The sequence below is a fragment of the Microplitis mediator genome, chromosome 8 (genome assembly GCF_029852145.1).
Source record: "Microplitis mediator isolate UGA2020A chromosome 8, iyMicMedi2.1, whole genome shotgun sequence".
NCBI lineage: Eukaryota > Metazoa > Arthropoda > Insecta > Hymenoptera > Braconidae > Microplitis > Microplitis mediator.
Window position 1 is genome coordinate 19,539,512 of NC_079976.1, and position 21,984 is coordinate 19,561,495.

At 31.3% G+C, this 21,984-nt stretch overlaps 3 protein-coding genes across 3 annotated transcripts; all 3 read left to right on the plus strand.

Annotated features, from left to right (window-relative positions):
• The first annotated feature begins 9,788 nt into the window (after positions 1-9,788).
• Positions 9,789-11,777, plus strand: LOC130673898 (uncharacterized). The gene has a single exon (XM_057479111.1). It carries the CDS (start codon positions 9,789-9,791, stop codon positions 11,775-11,777), a length of 1,989 nt encoding a protein of 662 aa, XP_057335094.1.
• Positions 11,778-18,363: 6,586 nt separating this feature from the next.
• Positions 18,364-19,290, plus strand: LOC130673899 (uncharacterized). Its single transcript, XM_057479112.1, has one exon. The coding sequence runs from the start codon at positions 18,364-18,366 to the stop codon at positions 19,288-19,290; it is 927 nt and encodes a 308-aa protein (XP_057335095.1).
• Positions 19,291-19,406: 116 nt separating this feature from the next.
• LOC130673900 (uncharacterized) lies at positions 19,407-21,548 on the plus strand. Its single transcript, XM_057479115.1, has one exon. The coding sequence runs from the start codon at positions 19,407-19,409 to the stop codon at positions 21,546-21,548; it is 2,142 nt and encodes a 713-aa protein (XP_057335098.1).
• Positions 21,549-21,984: the final 436 nt, after the last annotated feature.

A 21,984-nucleotide genomic window follows, 5' to 3' on the forward strand; every position in this document is an offset into this window, starting at 1 on the left:
ATTGGAATGAATAAACCTTTCGACGTCACGTAAGTATTTTTATTATTCAATTGTTGCATTACGAATATAATTAATTGATATCAAGTAGTTGATTTCTAAAATTTATTAAACGCGCATCATTAAGTGGGTATTAGTGACGAATAAAATTTCCTCCAACACAAAGTAGTTTTGAGCTTATAATGATTTCTTTTTTTAAATAAAAAATTGAAAGGAAAAATTTTTATGTCATTTATATAGGTTTAGTTCTAACCTCTTTAATTGTTTACTTTCATTTCTATTCGGTCATCTAATCTTGAGTATATAAAATTTTAAAATTCTATTTAGCTTATCTTATTTAACGTGATTATTTTAATAACGGTTTCACAATTATTATTAGAACAAATTTATAATATTTAACTGTTTATTTTTTTAAAAGTAAATGTATTTTTGATTATATTGTATAGATTTACATAGTGTATCACGTACTTTTTAAGTTATTTATTTAATGACAGTTTAACCAGAAACAAAAAATTCAATTTATACCAATGTCATTAAAAATTCTTTTTAAAATAACTCATAAATATCTAATTTTTTATAATCGTGATTGTACAAGTATGTCTTATATACTTATTACCCATTGTTTTTATTTAGTATTCTATCTGTATTAAAGCCTATGTTACGTCCCAGCCTGCTCATCAGATGGCTCTGCCAATTTTTAAATCTTAAATAATAATAGACCGACCTGAGACCCGCCAAATCGATATATTTAAATAATAGAATAATAAAATATTTTCTTTATAATAAATATTAATAAGTATGCACTTAAAAATAGTCAAATAGATAAGATATTTTTAATGCATTATAATATTTATTCATCATCAATTTCTCTAAAAGAATGTTAATGAATAAAAATAGATAAGAATAATTGTACGACAAATAATGACTGTTAAAAGAATATAAAAAGTGAAATTAGTTTTTCCACGAAAAAGCGAAAACATTGAAAAACATCGTCCGACTGCTGACGCAACAGCATCCGCGTCGAACGATGATAACGAACTCCCTCTTTTTGGGAATAAGGCCCTCAAACCTTATCCCACTTTTCTCTAGGGTGTTGGCTCATGTAAAGATATAAAAAGCCGATGCCCAATCCATCACTCTCTCACATCAACCAGAAATATTAGTAGTGCGGTTTATAACACGCAAGTAAACTCCCGGTTTAATTTAATTATATTATTCTTTTGACACGAAGTTATTTGTCACATAATAATTGTAAACTCAAGTGTATATTTATCCAAATTCTTCGACTATTCTATTTTATATGAATAAATCAAACATATTTATTCATTAAATCACGACCAAGTTATTTCGAGCTTTCGAGAACTACCCCGTATCCGAAGATCTACAGTCACGTCCAATTCAAATAATTCGCGCCGGCAACTCACAAGCCGACACGACTCCAGGACGTAACAACTATATATAATTAAAATTGGTGGCAGCGACGGACTCGAACAGCCTCGAAGTAGCCTGGTGATTTTCAAACGAAGAATTCAAAAATCCGGAAATTTTTTTTTTTTCCGTAAATCAGAAAATTTTTCATCACAGTGAGTAAATTTAAAAAACAGAAATTTTTTTAAACACACATATTTTTGAAGTAAAAATTTCGAAAATTTTTTTTTACGAGAATTAAATTGTGAAAATTTAAATTAAAATTCAAAATTAAATCGCGGAGTTTAAACAAAAGTAATTAACAAAAATTAAATAAAATTTAAAAACTAATATCAAGAATTTAATAAAAAAAAAAAAATAAATAATAAAGCCGAAGTAAAATTAATAAATTTTTAACAAAATAAAAGTGAGAGTTTTTTAAAAAAAAAAAAAAGAAAAAAAAACAAAATAAAAATCAAGAAACATCAAGAGATCATAAATATATAATAACAGCATCGAATATATACATTGAAAATATTTTCTACGAGCATCATTCAATCATCAAGAAATTGAAAATTTTCCTACGGCGATTGGGCATATCGTCATTATCAACATCAACGAAAACTACGACAGCACTAGCAGAGAGATCAACGGCAGCGATAACAACGACAGCAGCGATTACGATCACCAGTGCACTAGCAGCTTATACCTGTATATTCAATTAAGTAGTAAGTCAATTATATTGTTGAATTTTTTTTTTTTTTCCTCTGTCTTTTAAATATATATATATAAAATGAGTATCGAAAAAATGGAAACCTCCCTTATGGAGACCCAGAACGAAATAACAGCATTAAAAGCACAAATCGAACAATTAATAGCAGAAAAACAAGAAATGAAAAATAAATTTGAAGATAATTGTCAAGCAGCCATTGCACATCAAATAAAATCACATTTCGAAAAAAATCCACCCGTAGGTGCTTCACACCAAACGCCTCAAAACCTTAACTTCACAAAAAATTTGATCACAGGAAATAAAATAGATTATAAAGACTTTTTGAAAACTATTCCAGACTTTGACGGTACAAAAGACGGTTACCCGATAGAATCATTCACTAAAGCATGCAAAAACGCTAAAAAACTTTTTAAAGACGAAATTGACGAAGAATTTCTAGTTAAATTATTACAGACCAAATGTAAAGGCGAACCTTTAAAAAGGGTTAGCAATTTAGACCCGACAAACATTGAAGATTTCATTTCATTCTTAAATTTACATTTTCGACATAGTAAAGAAGTTTCATTGTGGATGAAAGAATTTGACAATTTCCGACAAAACCCAAACGAACGCGTTATAGACTTTAATTACAGAGTAAGTCAACACTTACAAAGTACATTATCAGAAATCGAATATACCGACGGGGAAAATAAAATAGAAAAAGCTACGCTAGCTAGAGAAACCGCAATTCGATCGTTTATGTCAGGTTTACACCCGAAATTTGCTATTTTCTTACAAGAGGATAGATATTCAGACCTCGAATCTGCGACAAAATCTGCCGAAAAAGTAGAAAGACAACTACAACAAATGAAAAATGTCGACAACTTTTTCAAAGTATATGACTCCCATGCTACAAAAGAAAGTAAAGATTATTATCATATTCCTTCAGATAACAAACTTGACCCTCGAAATACTCGGGACAATAGTAATAAAAATAATTATCGTCAGAATTCTTATAATAATACTCAAAATTACACAGAAAAACAAAATAAATATCAAAATAAAAATCATTCAATAGAACAAATCATTAAATTCTGTAAATTTTGTAAAAGAAATAACCATAATATTGACGAATGTAGAGCCTTAATGTATAAAAATAAAACTGAACTAAGACCAGATCCAAATAAAAATATTTTAAAGTGTAGCTATTGCAATATGAATGGTCATTCAGTTAATAATTGCCGTAGAAAAATTTACAACGAAGGAAAACGCGACGGGTTAAATTCAAATCAGAATACGAATACGGGAAACGACAAAACGTTTCCTCGTACAGGCGCGCCGATGGGAAACGTAGCAGCGCAGCGCCAGATACCACACCCAAACTAAGATTACCATCAAAAACTTATTCCGTAGGTGCTATAGCAACTGACTATAAGCCCACGTCGATTATGCTTAGATCTAAAGATATAATATCTAGTTATGGAAAAATTTTAATAGACACCGGCTGTAATTTAAATTTGATAAAATATGGAGAAGTAAAATATAAAAAATTAATTGATGAATCTTATTGTTATAAATTAAATGGTGTCTCTGAAGCTATCACTTTAGGTAGAATAAAAATAGAAATTTTCAATAAAAATACTTATTTCCACGTAATACCAGATGAATTTCCTTTAGATTATACGGGCATACTCGGCATGGAATTTTTACGAGAACATGGCGGAATAATAAATTTAGTAGATAATACGGTAACATTTCAACGCTTAAATAATTTACAAATGTCATTAACAGAAGGAGAATATTTCGTTTTAAAAGCTCGTACAAAAACAGCAATGTTTGTTCGAGTAAATAGTAAACTAGAAGAGGGTTATACACCCCGTATTGAATTTGAAAACGGTATTTACGCAGGCGAAGCTTTAGTAAGTAATAATAACGGTATCGCTCATTTGTACGCGATTAATACTCTCGATAAAGATGTTAAAGTAAAAGTACCCGTAATTCCTCTGTACCCTTTCGGGACAAGCGAAGACGAGGATACTAGCTTGACGCAAGACGACACGGATAGATACGATAACAGTACTCGGACGCGGGGAAATCGTGTTGATAAGGTGTTAAAACTTTTGCGTTTAGAACATTTGAATGAGGAAGAGCGTAAAGCAATAGTTTCTCTTGTAGAGAAATACGCTGACCTGTTCCACATTCCGGGAGAACCACTGCGCGCGACAGAGACAGCAACCCATACTATACCTACTACCGACGACGTTCCTGTAAATACTCGACAATACAGACACCCTCCTGCACAGAAAGACGAAATAGAAAAACAGATAACGGAATTAATGTTAATGGATATAATTGAACCTTCGACCTCACCGTATAATTCTCCTTTATGGATAGTACCCAAAAAGGCTGACTCTAAAGGCAATAAAAGATGGCGTCTAGTAATTGATTATCGCAAATTAAATGATAAAACTGTTAAAGATGCATATCCACTACCGTTGATAAATGATATTCTTGATCAATTAGGTGGTGCGATTTATTTTTCAGTATTTGATTTAAAATCCGGTTTTCATCAATTGAAAGTAGATTCTAAAGATAAACACAAAACAGCATTTACAACTCCTCATGGTCATTATCAATTTAATAGAATGCCATTTGGACTTAAAAATGCTCCAGCAACATTCCAAAGGTTAATGGATTTAGTCTTGCGCGGGTTACAAGGAGCTGATCTCTTTGTTTACTTAGACGATATCGTTATTTACGCACGTTCTCTAGAAGAACACAACACTAAATTCAATAAATTAGCCGAACGCTTGCGAAGTGCGAATTTAACTCTACAAGCCGATAAATGCGAATTCTTAAAAAAAGAAGTAATCTATTTGGGCCATCTTATATCTGCCGACGGTGTCAAGCCTGATCCGGATAAAATAAAAGCAATTAAATGTTTTAAAACACCCGGAAGTACGACTCAAGTGAGAGAATTTCTCGGACTTGCTGGTTATTATCGGCGATTTATTAAGGATTTCGCAAAAATCTCTAAGTGCCTATCTGATCTTACAAGTAAAAACGCAAGATTTACATGGACGCCTGAACATCAGGTAGCTTTTGAAACCTTGCGGGATAAACTATGTACAGCTCCGATATTGCAATATCCAGATTTTTCGAAACCATTTATATTAACGACCGATGCATCTAACTACGCAGTTGGAGCAATCCTCTCACAGGGTAAAATTGGCGAAGACACAATTGTCGCAACAGCTTCTCGTGTGCTTAACAAACATGAAAAAAATTACTCAACCACAGAAAAAGAAATGGTTGCAGCTTTATTCGGTATGAAAACCTTTAGACCGTATCTCTATGGCAGAGAGTTCACTCTTGTCACCGATCACAGACCGCTAGTTTGGGTAAATAATATGAATGACCCAACATCGCGTGTAATGAGATGGAGAGAACGGCTTAAAGAATTCGAGTACACTGTGTTATATAAGGCGGGAAAAATAAATACAAACGCGGACGCTTTATCGCGTAATCCAATAATCGAAAACCGTGAAACGTATCCTATTAAAATTAAATGGCGACCCGGTAAACCAGGAATCGCTAGATTACGGACTTCAGATCCTTCAGATGATGGTAAAGTTATAAAAAAGAAATCTAAATATCATAAAAATTCAGAGTCAAGTAGCTCAAATGAAAAATTAAAATCGAAAAATATTAATAAAAATAAATTAAGTTCAGAGGAAAATACTATAAATGATAAAATAATTTGCGATAAAAATAAAATTGCAACTAACTCAGTCGACAGAGTTAGAAAAATTAATTCAAAAATTCAAATTCTTGAGAAAAATACTCAAGCGGTCGATCTACAAGATTCGGTCGAAAAACGAAAAATTCTTGAGCAAAATACTCAAGCGGTCGATCTACAAGATTCGGTCGAAAAACGAAAAATTCTTGAGTCAAAAACTCAAGCGGTTGGGCCTAGAAACCCAGTCGTCAAACCCACTAGCGACGGCAATAGGATTAGCTACCCTAGCGACCGGCGGTTAGGTAAAAATAATAAAAACGGATATATCGGTAAAAATAAAAATTTAAAAAAGAAAAGATCTGAGCTCAGACGATATAATCCATATGAAAAATTTTCGAGTACTGAATCACTAAGCGAAGTTGATTACAGTAAAAATAAAAATAATAAAATAAATACAAATAATCCTCAAGAACTAAAATCCAATTTAATGAATAAAAATAATCAAAATAAAAGCAAGTTAGACCCTAATGAAAATTCAAATTCTATAAATAAATCTAACGAAAAAACGAAAATAAATAAAGAGTCTAAATCAAATTCAAATGTTTTATCAAATCCAGAATCAAATAAACCGATAAATCTCCCTGATTACTCTGACGTATCATCGTCATCAGGAGACATTTATGATGCGGTAGCTCTGAGAAAAAAACTCATGAAATATAACCCTTCGTGTTTAAGTGACGATTCTTACTTGACAGATTTCGGGTTGTCTTATATAAATTCTCCAAAACGTAAAAATTTACGTAATTTAACACCATCACCTCAATCTCTAAATCCACAGACACCTAAAAGTTACAAAAACACAAATACTCCATTATCATTATCACCAAACGTACAAACACAAAATACATCCACACATTCAGACCTAAATATACAAACAGATAAGAGAAATACAAAAATCGATAAAAATAAACCTATTCCTTCTCAAATTAAAAGAACGACCAAGATGGCAGAATTTACACCTTCTCCAGCAATACGTACACGTAGAAAAGTAAATAAACAAAGCAAAAAAATTGAAAAAATAATAATTCCAGAAACTTCAGACGACGAATCAAACACTGACGAAACAGAAATGACTGACTCAAAAATATATTCCGAACATTCAAATGACATTAGTACTGAATCACCAATTGAGACAATCCCTATCACTCCTAGAACTCCTATTAAACCCAAATCCGTAAATAATAAAGACATGGGAGGTGCAATCCCATGGTCTTCTGACGAAGGAGGCGATCACCCAAGAATTATGGACGTCTCCGCGTTAATTCATAACGAACCAGAAAATAAAATGAATATGTCAACTAATGACATAATGGAAAATTCTTTCACAACAGAACCCATGATAATAGAATCACCCGACGAAACAACGACTACAATAAACAACACATTAACACAGAAAAAAATAGCCAATAAAAATACAGTAAAGACACAAACAAATACTACTAAAACAAACCCAAATTTAAATAATACAGACAAAAACAGACCTCTCGGTACTGATACGGAACAAACACATACTAATAAAATTACACAAGAACTACGTAGATCAACTAGAAAACGTAAAATCAAAACATGTTCATGTTGTACAGATTACGACGAACACACACATTCACAGAAACAGATTCCAAATAAAATACAACATCTTGCGAATAACTTTAAAAATAAATCGAGAAAGTCAATTAGTAAAAATTCACAACCAAAATTGCCAGACATAATGGTTACTTTAAAAGCAATTAAACGTCAACAAAATTTAAATAGTAAACGGGATAATAATAGATTGTCAACAATAAACGAAAATCTAAGCCCTATAAATTCACAACAAACTATCTCACGTAAAGAATCACAAAATCCTACACTAAATTCACCTATCGACCAAAATTCAAAATCGCCTGAACGAATAAATTCATTCAACGACCTAAATTTCGATCAACAGATAAATTTAGTTGACGACCAAAATTTTGAACAAATAGAACAAACACATTCATTTAACGACCAAAATTTTGAACAAATAGAACAAACACATTCATTTAACGACCAAAATTTTGACGAACTCGAACAAATAAATTCATCTGATGATGAAGTAGACACACGACAAAATCTGACACAATTAAATTCAGACGGAAACCAAAACAATCCAAACAACGATGCGATTATAATAGCAAACGACAATTTATCTAACGAAGAAATAGATTCTGACGATGATTCATCCGTAGTTTCAGTAATGTCGAACGACTTTAGTAACGATAATATAATAGAGACTAGAGACAATCTAGAAATGCAAAAAAATAGTTATTTATGTTTTTTTAATACAGACGGTCCTGTTACAAGCGAAATAGGAAAACAATTATTATTGTCAGGATATTTAAATTTGAGTCCATTTGCTGATTATAAAGTAGGTCAAGTAATCAAAATGGGAACATCAAAAAAAAAGGTACTTGGGTTAGTTATTCAAAATAACAGCACAGACGCGGCTACCGAAAAAGATTATTGTAAAGCTTTTAAAAATTTAAAATTATATATGGAAAAATCAAAATTAAAATCAATTAGTGTTTCTCAGGGACGAAGTAATTTATCCAAAACTGTATGGTCAAAAATTAAAAGTATTATAGCTAGAACATTTAAAGGGACAGATATTAAAATAATCATTTGTAGAGATCAAATAATAATACCTCCAGTAGAAGAGAGACAAAAAATAATGGCAGAAAATCATGAGACCCCAATGGCAGGTCATAAAGGTGTCACTAAAACTTACAATAGAATTAGACAAAGATATTTTTGGGATAATATTAAAAAAAATGTTGAAGATTTTGTTAGAAAATGTATCAGTTGTCAGAAAAAGAAATTAGTAAGAATTAAAACAAAACAACCGATGGTAATTACTGATACATCCGCAGAAATTTGGGATAAAGTAGCATTAGATATTGTGGTACCAAATAAAACATCAGCTAACGGTTACTCATACATTTTAACGATGCAAGATGACCTTTCAAAATATTGTTTCGCAATACCTTTAATAACTATGACAGCAAAAGATATCGCAATAGCACTAGTTGAAAATTTCATATTAAAACATGGTTGTCCAAAAGTAATTTTGACAGACCAAGGTCAAGCTTTTATAGGTAAAGTAATGGGTTGGGTAGCTAAAACTTTTAAAATGAAACAAATAAAAACAACAGCTTTTCATCCTCAATCGAATGGTTCTCTGGAAAGAAGCCATCAAGTTTTAACAGACTACATTAAACATTTTACAAGTCATGACGATTGGGATAAATGGTTGCCTCATGCAACTTTCGCCTATAATACAAGTGTACACGAAGGTACGAAATTTACACCATATAGATTAGTTTTTGGTAAAGAAGCGCGATTACCATCAGAATTTTCATATTTAGATGATATCCCTACCTACGCGGATTACGTTAAAGAACTTGCAATTCGATTGTTAGAATCAAGAAAAGAAGCAAGAGAAAATTTAGAAAATTCAAAATTAAAATCCAAAGTACGATACGATAAGAAAATAAATCCCGTAAAGTTTAAAATAGGTCAAAATATTTATTTAATTAAAAATCAGAAAGACGGTAAATTTGATGACAATTATTTAGGTCCTTACAAAGTGACAGACGTACTGCCAGACAAAAACGACATAGAGATAGAATACAAGCCAGGAAAAAGAAAAATTATCCATTGCGATAGAGCAAAAATTGCTCATTAAAATATTATTTTTTTTTTTTTTTTTACGAAGATTCACTATAATAACTATATTTTTTTTTATTATTATTAACCTATAAACGTAATATATAAAGAAAGATTTTCCAAGAAAAACGTATCACACTATTACAGATAAATAACGGAAAAATGGACAGCGCAATATATTTCTTAATCATGGGACAACTAATCATCTCTGCGTTACCAGCGAATGGTTTTATTGCATATGACTGCGGAGCTCCAGCTATGAACATCACCACGCTGTCATTATTGAACATTAAAGATTGCGACATCCCAATATCACAACCAGCAAAAACTGACACGAAAATACAATTACTCCAACTAGTAGAAATGTCACATATACAGGTAATTCAATGCAAAATAATATTGAACCGAGCCATATATAACTGCGGGCACTGGAGCCACGTATCAACAGTAGCCAACGGACACATGGAATACGTACAGGAAATATCTCGAGAAGCCTGTAAAGGAATCCTAGAAACTAAGACGTACCGAACTTACGAAACGACCATAAAAGACATCTTCTTAAATAGCACAACAACTCAACCAATAACTTTGGCTGGGAACGTGGACCTTAAAGGAAACTGTGAGGCGGGTAAATTTGCCGATCATTACGGTTCATGGACAAATGTAGTAGTCCACGGACGAATCTCAATTACAATCCAAGACTACCTCGCGCCAGTAAACTTACAAAAGAACGAAGTATTGTTGAGGTCAGGAGTAAAATGCGCATACTCAACGGGTAGCTGCATGGACACAGAGGGCGGAAACACTTACTGGAACCTACTAGAAACTGACCAGTGCAAATTTAATAGGTTCAAAGTACTCTACGAAGGACCTGCAGAGAAAATAAAAGACATCTCAATACCTAAATTCGGTCAAGAAATATACTCGGTAACAGCAAATCAAATCACTTTTGCACTATCAGTGAAAGGTTTCATTCCGGTTTGCGGCTACAAGATAATAAAAACAGAACACCCCAAATTATTTATAGTAGACAGCGAGGACAAACACTTCTTTCTGCGTAGAACGACTCTGTCAACAGAAAACATGGATATATTTGCATACGTTAACACGAAAATAGTTTATCTGGAACACCACCTCAGAAAAGAAATAACAGCTTTATATAATGACGTAATGCAGCAACAATGCGAACTAGAAAAACTGATATTACATAATACCTTAGCACTAGCCTCTGTGAATCCAGCAGAATTCGCGTTCCATTTCATGAAACAACCAGGATACATCGCACACTTGGCGGGCGAAGTAATACGACTAGCTAAGTGTGTACCAATAGAAGTAAAGAATAGGAAAACAACAGAATGTTTTCAAGAATTACCAGTAATTAGAGGAGAACAGGAATACTTCATGCTACCTAAAACACATGTTTTAGTTAAAACCGGAAACCAGATTGACTGCAACTCACTGATACCCCCGCTTTACAATATAAACAACGCCTGGTACCAACTACTTCCCCAAATATCACCAGCAACGGCGCCAGAGGAAATAGCGACGAGAACAAAGATGTCCTGGAAGTATACCAGCCCAGCAAACTTAGCAACAGGAGGAATATACTCTGACGACGACTTGGACAGATTGAGAGAAAATATGATGTTTCCTATAGAAAAACCAGCAATTTTAAATACAATAGCTAGAGGAGCTATAGGGCAAGAAATAAATTCCCAAGGAATATCATTAAGCAAACTTATAGACACAAGTGAAATAATGGAGAAATTACAAAATACATGGGGAAAAGTATATAACTTTTTCAACATAATAGGATCATTCAGCACTACATTATTAGGAATCTGGATAACAGGCAAAGCATTCAAATTTATAATTGACACAGTAATGCACGCTTTGGCGCTGCACTCAGCTTTCGGTTGGAGTCTATGGTTGCTCGGTGCCATTTGGGACTCATTGACAAACTTCCTACTACATAGAAACTACGCACACAGCGCCAAAACTACGGACGAGAAAACAGACCACACAGAATTACAAGTACTTATCGACAATGGAAAACAAGAAGAAAAACTAGAAAAAATAACACAGAAGGTTGACTTACCTACTATCGATGAAAATAAAAAGAACAAAATTGAACCTAACGACACACGGTCTATATCAGAAATAAAAATATTCCCATAAAATAAAATAACTAATAATAAGAAAAGGGTTGAATAATAAAAAAAAGTATATATAGTAAAATTTTTTTTAAAAAAAAAAAAAAAAAAAAAAGGAATTTCTTTTTATTTTTTTTAATTAAGTAGATACATATAATAATTACCTTACTTACTAACTAAACAATCAATGAATATTACATTAAAATTAACAATTACAAATATTTTTTTTTATAAAAAAAAAGAAATTAATTACATTTAAACTAAGAAAGTTTTTAACGTACAAAACTAAACTTTTAATGAAGATAAAAAAAAAAATAATAATAAATAAATAAATAAATGGATAATTAAAAATAAAAAAAAAAAATGATAATAGAAAATTTTTTTTTGCTAGTAAATTATAACGAAAAATATTAATAAAGAAAAGAATAATAAAAGAAAATATACTAGAACAAAAAAAAAATAGAAAAGAAATAATGATAATAATTAAAGGAAAATAAAAAAAAAGGAAAAAGAAAAAAAAATCTTAAATAACTTAATTAGAAATAATAATAAAAACATTTTTTTTTTCATCCGACGACTTCACGAGCCGCCATTTATTTAGTTTGAATACAAAATCTTATAAATGAAAAAAAACAATTTCTTTTTCTCCGGTTAAAATAAATTTAGTCAGAAGCGTAGAAATACTCCAATGACGGGAGCTCACTCCACGCAGGATGAGCCCAATCAGCAGCTGGATGATCGCATCCCCAGCGGCCCTCGTGCATCCAGCGAATCCCGATGTAGTCGAAATCATCGGACTCGGTGATATCAGCCGGCCGCATCAGCCGCTGCTGGAACCACTCGTTCCGATCAGCTTTCCGCTGCATTCTCCTTCGCGCCATTGAATCAACGGAGACCATGCCCTTGATATCAACACGATACTCAGGCTAAAAAAAGAAAAAAAAACACAAACGTAAATAAAAAAAAAATAAAATTACAAATAAAATTACAAATAAAATTTCGATAGTAAAAATATAAATTAAACAATACAAAAAAAAAGGGGGGTAAAACTTACATTTTTTACTAGGCAAATAAAATTAAATAAGTCGAACAATTTCTGAAAGGCGGACACCACCCTTTTAAAAGTCCGGCGGCTGACGGAAACACGCCGTCCGCACCGGGACGCCTGCCCGACCCACAGAAGGACCCGCAGGAGACAAATCCACATCCCGGTTAATGTTAACTATATAGAAAAAAAAAAGAAACAAATAAATAAATACATTTGAATATTAATACTCAAGTAGAAGAAAAGAGAAGAAAAAAAAATATATATCAATCATAATTTTTTTTCTCTTCTCTCTCCTCCTAAAATTTAAAAAAAAAAAAAAAAAGGGAAAAGAAAAATAACACTTACCAAGGACTCCTGAAAATAGTAATTAACTTGGAGCTGCGGCATCGTAGAAACAGTTATTAGTTACTAGTTATAATAACCTTCTTGGAAATAGACGATCACACAATAAAACACTAACTTTTATAACAAATCTCCCCGAACCACTCACTAAACCCCACTCGGAGACAATAGATCACACCCATTCTGAAATAGGCAAATGAAATATCGGAAAAAGGGCCTCAAACCGAAGAAAACCCCCGCTCCAAACCTAACTAACGCCCACGCGCACCCCTCCGGCGGCTGACACGAACGAATTTATATGAATTTTTTTTACTATATAGAATTTTTCCAAAATTTTTTTTTTTATTTTTTTTTTAATAGCGAAAATATATAATAATAATAATAAAATTTATTTAAAACCGTAAGATGGACGGTGGAGGAAAAGGTCCTTCATGATATGATATAATTTGATTGGTTTTTTAAATATAATAATTACATTTATCATTAAAATTGTTATTATTAATAAATAATAATAATAATGAAAATAATAATGATAATAAAATAGAGAATATGCTATTAATTGTTGGAACGTTCTAATGCTGCATAAGAAAAAAAATCGTAAAATTTTTTTTTTTCTTCCCCAACTTTTGTTCACTCATGGACAAACATTTGACATTTTATGTATGTACGTATATCTTTGAGCTTTTTTTTTTAAAAAAAAAAAAAAAAAAATATATATTGTTTTTTTTTCAAAAGAAAAGCGAGGCAGAGGAAATGAATTTTATCAGGAATATATAGAGACAAAAAATAATAAATTTTTTTTTATATAATAGAAATCAATTGAAAACATTAACGAATAAATATTCGAAATTACCATTTTTTTTAGAGTAATGGAAAATTAATACTTTTTTTTTCATTAAGAGAAACACTTATAGTATGACATATGAGAAAAGAAATTATGGAAAATTATATTGAAAAAAAAAAAGAGGAGAAATCTTGTTTTGAAAAAAAAAAAAAAAAAATAAATAAATAAATAAATAATAAATTTTCAACCTACAAATCTCGACATTTTTTTTTTATTTTAAGAATGTGCAACATTCTTTCAATACTAAAATTATAAAGAATAAATAATATAGATATATAACGAAAACAATATTAAATTTTAACATGCAGACCTTAATTACCCATAATATAGAGAAAAAAAAAACAAATGTTATACATAATATTTCTCTCTCCCCTCTTTTTTTTTGTCATATAATAATAAAAAAAAAGTTAATAATAGTATACATATAAAATTTTTTTTTCTAATAAATAAAATTTTTTTTTCTCTTCCTTTCTACAAACAATAAAAAGACAGACAAAAAAAATGGAATCGAAACAAATTCGAATAAATAAAAGCAATATATTTCAGTAACAATAAAAAAAAAAAAAAATCATAAAAATTAATTTTTTTTTTAAAAAGAAAAGAGAAACTTGTGACGTATGAGTTCGTCACCCGAGATAATGAGAGGATTAAAATAAAACAAAAATAACTACAAAAGTGTTTGCTAACATTAAAAAAATGATCGGATTAAAGAAAACGAGATTTTAATGTATGGTCATTAAAGAAAAAAAAAATCGTTAAAATCGATGTGGCAAAGATAAATAATTAAAACTAATTTCAAATATTTAATGATTTTTTTTTTTTTTAAATTTAATTCGAATATTTCATGTAAAACCTCAAATAATAGAAATACACAAAAATTTAATGATAGCGATAACTCTATTATTATAATCAATGTTTACACACCTCACAAATGTAAGATTGTTCATAAACACAATCATGTTAATTTCAGTTTTTTTCATATAAAGGGATTCAAAAAGAAAAATATAGATAGATAGATAACATATTTTATTCGACCACGAGATGTAAATCTCCATATAAAGATATTTACATTAGGTTCGATATGGAAAATTAAAAGTATAATAATAATACAAATTTTGTATAAAAAAAAAAATATATAAATAAAAATTTGTTAAGTGATAAGAAAACAAATTATCCACATGCGATAGATCGATACCCTCAATATATCGAACCAAAATAACAATCGAATATGATAAAAACGAAGTTTTATCAGATTGTGGCAACACTATTTTAAGTCTTTGGGCTACAGGTCGGTAAGTAGATTCCATAAAAACCGGAGATGGGTAAAATAGAGAATTACTGCTGGGACGGTCAAAACCTTTTTTTCCGAGAGGAGATAAGGCCCAAAACAAGCGGGGCGCTTGTCCACCGGGTGGGGAGGTGTTACGTCCCAGCCTGCTCATCAGATGGCTCTGCCAATTTTTAAATCTTAAATAATAATAGACCGACCTGAGACCCGCCAAATCGATATATTTAAATAATAGAATAATAAAATATTTTCTTTATAATAAATATTAATAAGTATGCACTTAAAAATAGTCAAATAGATAAGATATTTTTAATGCATTATAATATTTATTCATCATCAATTTCTCTAAAAGAATGTTAATGAATAAAAATAGATAAGAATAATTGTACGACAAATAATGACTGTTAAAAGAATATAAAAAGTGAAATTAGTTTTTCCACGAAAAAGCGAAAACATTGAAAAACATCGTCCGACTGCTGACGCAACAGCATCCGCGTCGAACGATGATAACGAACTCCCTCTTTTTGGGAATAAGGCCCTCAAACCTTATCCCACTTTTCTCTAGGGTGTTGGCTCATGTAAAGATATAAAAAGCCGATGCCCAATCCATCACTCTCTCACATCAACCAGAAATATTAGTAGTGCGGTTTATAACACGCAAGTAAACTCCCGGTTTAATTTAATTATATTATTCTTTTGACACGAAGTTATTTGTCACATAATAATTGTAAACTCAAGTGTATATTTATCCAAATTCTTCGACTATTCTATTTTATATGAATAAATCAAACATATTTATTCATTAAATCACGACCAAGTTATTTCGAGCTTTCGAGAACTACCCCGTATCCGAAGATCTACAGTCACGTCCAATTCAAATAATTCGCGCCGGCAACTCACAAGCCGACACGACTCCAGGACGTAACACCTATTTGGTCATCGATACAATAAAATAAAAATAAAAATATTAAAATTTCTTAATTTCAATAATAAAAAATGTAAGTGACCATGAAAGTAAATAGCTATTCAGAAAACTTATGATAAGAAGATAATTGTGAAGGTGAATGAAACATTCACTAGGGTTTTAAAACATCGGTAGTTGATATAAAGTTTTGATTTACGAAAATTGAATTAAAATCAATATAACTGAATAAACGTTCAACTAAATTTTACAATGAGTTCAAAAGACTCAATATGAAATATCACAATACTTCAAACCGTGTTCAAGCCTCACAACTGTCTTCCCGGATAGCGATCCTCTTATTTATATTTTTTTTTTTTGCATAAAATTCCGAATTCAAATTATAATAATTTTTTTTTTTTTTCAGGTCGATCCAGTGAAAACTAATACTTGATAAAAACGTCTACAAATTCTGAAAACAAAATGAACTAACTGCTTACGAAAAGTTTTAACAGAAAATTGAAATTTGACCTTAAACATTATTAACAAAGATTAATATAAACAAATTGGAACGAACCAGATGATTAAAAAAAAAAACAAATCAGACAAGAATACCTGAATCCTGAAACAAACATAACTACTTGAAACAATAAATAAAAACTTAAAAAAACCATAACAAAACAATAAAACTTAACAATTTAACCAATAACGATAAGAATTAATTATTGACAACTACTAGCAAACAAATTACATGAATATTTATTGAACCTAAAACACAAACAAAAAAAAACTTATACAAACCATAATTATACATAAAAACAATAAAAAACCATACTTAAACAACATAGCTGATAAAAACTAGAATTAAGTATTCATAATATTAAATAAAAGTAAAAATAATTTGAATAAAATTTCTTAAATTAATAACATGTTTAAATAAATTAAAATCTATTTTTTAAATTATCACAATTTTTTTATTAAGGTCAAATTACTTTATATTATTAATATATATTTTCAATAAATGAATCTAAATTTATATTTCTATTGTATAGATTACAAGTGAATTCTGTACATAATCTTCATAAATTTTAAATTTTATTACTAATAATCTGGTTTGTAATTTAAAATATCAATAAAATCCATTATTCCACAAAAATTTTCCTTTACTTTTCCTATCTATACGTATCCATAATTTTTAAATACAATCACCATCTGAATTAATCATTTTATTTATTGTATTGTTTTGTAAACAATAACCAATAGAATAACAATGGGTCGTAGGAAAATCGAACGTACACCAGCCGAAGAAGAAGAGATTAAAAAAGCACGTCGTGAAAAGCAAAGAGAACAACAACGTCAGCGCCGGTTGAAAAACAGTACGGTACGCAAGCAACCCGTACATAATATAGACACAGCTCAAAATATGGATAGCGTTATTAACTCCAATAGTTATATAGACAATAATATTAATATGCCTTCTACGTCAAATAATCCGTTACCATCAACATCAACCGCATCTCATAATTGCCACTATGAACATGATTATTGTAGAACAGCAACATTAAGTCCGAATGTATCGCAGTATCGGTTTCCTGAACATAATTATTGTAGAATAATAGCTGATGAATCTACTAATCGAGGGATATCTAGCACTGAACTCTCAGTTCAAAATTATTCTTCAAATCGATTAAATATCAATAACACCAACAATGAAAATATAATTGAAGAAAACTACATAGGTGGAATGAATGTTAACTGTCATCATTGTAATGCAAAACATTTTGCTGCTGAAGTCGTGGCAAATAAAACTAATTCTTTTAATGACTGTTGTCGCCATGGTGAAGTAGTGTTAGAGCCTTTACCAGAATTTCCGACATTGCTGAAAGCCTTATTCGAAGGTACTCACGAAAAGTCAAAAAACTTTTTTGATCGTATTCGTAATTTTAACAGTTCGTTTTCATTCGCTTCGTTTAATGCAAACTTGGTTGATTTATCTTCTCAAAGACGGGGTCCATATTGTTTCAAGATCCAAGGACAAGTATATTATCAAATCAATACTTCATTATATCCATCTTTAACTGAATCACCAAGCTATGGTCAGTTATTTATTGTCGATTCGACTGAAGCTGTAGAATATCGGTCCTAAAGAAATGTGGATTGTGACAGAGGCCTCTTACAAGCTATCGATATGACAATTCGTCAACATAACGTTTTCGCTAAATCCTACCAGATGATGAAGGATGTACTAAAAGATCAATCAATAATTAATCCAAACGGAGACACTGTAGAACCTGAGTTGAATTTAATTTTTACATTGAAACCGGGTATGGATGTTAGACGATATAATTATCAGAGAGTAAATGAAGTTGCCGCAGTTTTCTCTACGAATGCGGATGGTGAAATTCCTGAGTCTTATGTTACAATTCAAAATAAAACATCAAAATCTTTTCAGTATTTAAGTACTATGGACCCTAACACTGAACCCTGGGTTTATCCTTTATTTCATCCTTATGGTAATCAAGGATGGCATCAGTTTATACCATACGTGCACAAAACCAATCGAAGAGTAACGCGTGCCGATTATTATAAGTACAGATTAGCTATTCGAAATGACTTTAATGTTTTTTTAATGGGACGACGTTTATCTCAACAATGGATAGTCGATAGCTATGTTAAGATAGAGAAAGATAGATTAAATTATTGTAAATTTAATCAAAAAAAATTACGGGCCGAATCGTATCAAGGCCTATTAGATCATTTACAATCACGAGTCAATAATAATAATTCAAATTCCAACATAGGTAAAATTGTTATTCTACCATCAAGCTTCTCTGGTTCATCACGTAATATGTTGCAGCATTATCAAGATGCTATGTCCATTGTGCGTAAATTTCGTAAGCCAGATTTGTTCGTGACTATGACATGCAATCCAAAATGGCGTGAAATTACCGATAATTTATTGCCAGGACAAAGTGCTTCGGATAGACCTGATTTAGTTGCACGTGTATTTGATATAAAAAATGATGTTTTGATTCAGATGATTGTGAAACAAAATCTCTTTGGTGAAGTTATTGCTTACAACTGGGTTGTGCATTGCCACATTTACACATGTTAATAACATTAAAAAACGGTTCTAAAATAACAACTCCCGATGGTGTCGATAAATTTATATCTGCAGAAATCCCAGATCAAACAAGTAATCCTACGTTGCATGATATCGTTACAAAAAACATGCTTCATGGTCCTTGTGGCGATTGGTGCTTAGTTAACGGGTCATGTTCAAAAAAATTCCCGAAAAGTTTTCGTAATGAAACAACAATGGATGAAAATGGATATCCTTTTTACCGTCGACGAGACGAAGGAAGAACTTTTTCACGAAACGATGACATTTTTGATAATCGCCATGTGGTCCCATACAATCCGAAGTTATTAGAAACTTTTAATTGTCACATCAACGTAGAAGTTGTTTCTTCTATAAGGGCAGTTAAATATTTATATAAATACGTATATAAAGGCCATGACAAAGCAGGAATAACAATAAATGGAAATATACTGAATGCTAGAACTGAACCGTTAATGAATCAAAACCAAACATCTCATGATTCGAGTGTTAATATAATTAATGATGATGAAGTACGAGACTTTGTCGATGCTCGCTATGTTGGCCCTTTTGAAGGCGTTTGGCGAATTTTGTCTAAGCCTTTACAAGATAAAAGTCATTCCATTATACGCTTACCTGTACATTTACCAAATCAACAAAGTATAACAATCAATGATGATTGCAACGTCAACGATCTCCAAGAAGCTCTACAGAAGCAAACAATGTTGATAGATTACTTTTTGTTAAATCAACGTGATCCATCCGCCCGGCAGTACATTTACAGTGATATTCCACATCATTACGTGTTTAAAAAAAATAATGATACGAATGTTTCATGTTGGCAACCGCGTAAACGACACTTCAACGTTATCGGTCGTATGTATTCTGTTAGTCCCTCTCAAATTGAATTATTTCACCTTAGATTGTTATTGATTAACATCGAAGGTGCAACAAGTTTTGAAGATCTTAGAACGGTAAATGGGGTCATCTATGATACTTATATGTTGGCATGTTTAGCGGCCGAGCTTATTGAAGACGATCAAGAATGGAGACGAACATTAAATGAAGCGGTAGTATGGATGATGCCACGACAATTACGTTGTTTATTCGTTCGCATACTAATTCATTGCCACCCTCTTCATCCAGAAGAACTTTGGGAAGAGTTTAAAGAAGCTATGTCTGAAGATTTTTGTAGACTTTTAAGTGCAGAAGATGGACAGAATAAAGCTTACGTGTATAATAATACTATGCTTCACCGAGATGGTTATAGTCTTTCAGCATATCCCAGTATGCGGCAAATAAACGAAATCGAGGATTTAATAGACGCAGAGTCTTTACAAATTCCTACATTAAACGAATCCCAATCATATTATTGTAAATTAAATGTTAATCAAAAAGAAGTGGTAGATTTTGTTTTAAATTTAGTTAATAATAAAAGAAGTGATGACCCTCATTGTGTTTATATAGATGGACCTGGTGGTTCTGGTAAAACATTCATCTACACTACATTATGTCATATAATGAGGAATATGAATAAAAATGTGTGTACAATGGCTTACACAGGTATCGCAGCTACTCTTTTACCCAATGGAAAAACAGTTCATAAAACTTTCGGCTTACCCGTTCCTATGTTTTCTGATTCGTCTTCACACATTGTACCTAATTCATCACAAGGTGAATATTTAAAAAATGTAGATGTTTTTATTTGGGATGAAGCCCCGATGTCACCCAGATACGCTTTAGAAATAATCGATCGTACTTTGCGACACATTATGAATAACGATATTCCTTTTGGCGGAAAACTAATGATTTTAGGGGGTGGCTTTCGACAATTACTTCCAGTTCAACTTCATGCTACCCGTACTGGAACAGTTAATTTATCCATAAAATTCAGTTCATTGTGGGCTCATTTTCACAAATTTTCTTTAACCCAAAATATGCGCGCATTGCCAGAAGAAAAAGAATTCGTAAAATTTTTACTGAACGTTGGTGATGGAAGTCTTAATGACTTAAATGATGAACTAGATCTTCCTGACGCGTGTTTTATATCCAAAAATAATGACATTGTTGAAAATGTGTACGGAAATATTATCAGAGGAAAACGTTACGATGAATTAACAAAAACTGTCATTTTGTCGGCCAGAAATGTAGATGTAGATGTGATAAATAAACAAGTTGTTGAACTTTTAAATAAGTCCACAGAGAAAATTTATGCGGCCGTTGACAGTGTGATAATGGGAATTTCGACGATGCTATTTTACCGGAATATTTAAATACTCTAAATCCCCCTAATTTTCCTCCGTACGAACTACACTTAAGACAGTACACAATAGTAATGCTGATTAGAAATCTTAACTTAAATGAAGGATTATGTAATGGCACAAGGTTAATGATTTTAGATTTAGGTCTCAATGTTATACGATGCAAAATTTTGACGGGTGACAAAACTGGTGACATTGTTTTCATTAATAGAGTAACATTATATTGCGAGAACGTTTATCCATTTTCTTTCAAAAGAAGACAATTCCCAATCAAAGTAGCATTTTGCATGACCATAAATAAAGCACAAGGTCAAACTTTTGAAAAAATTGGGGTTGATCTCACTAAAGACGTGTTTAATCACGGGCAATTGTACGTAGCTTTTTCAAGAGTTCGAGCTTGGGTAGCATTACAAGTGTATTTAAACGAAACGAAACTTAATAAATCGGT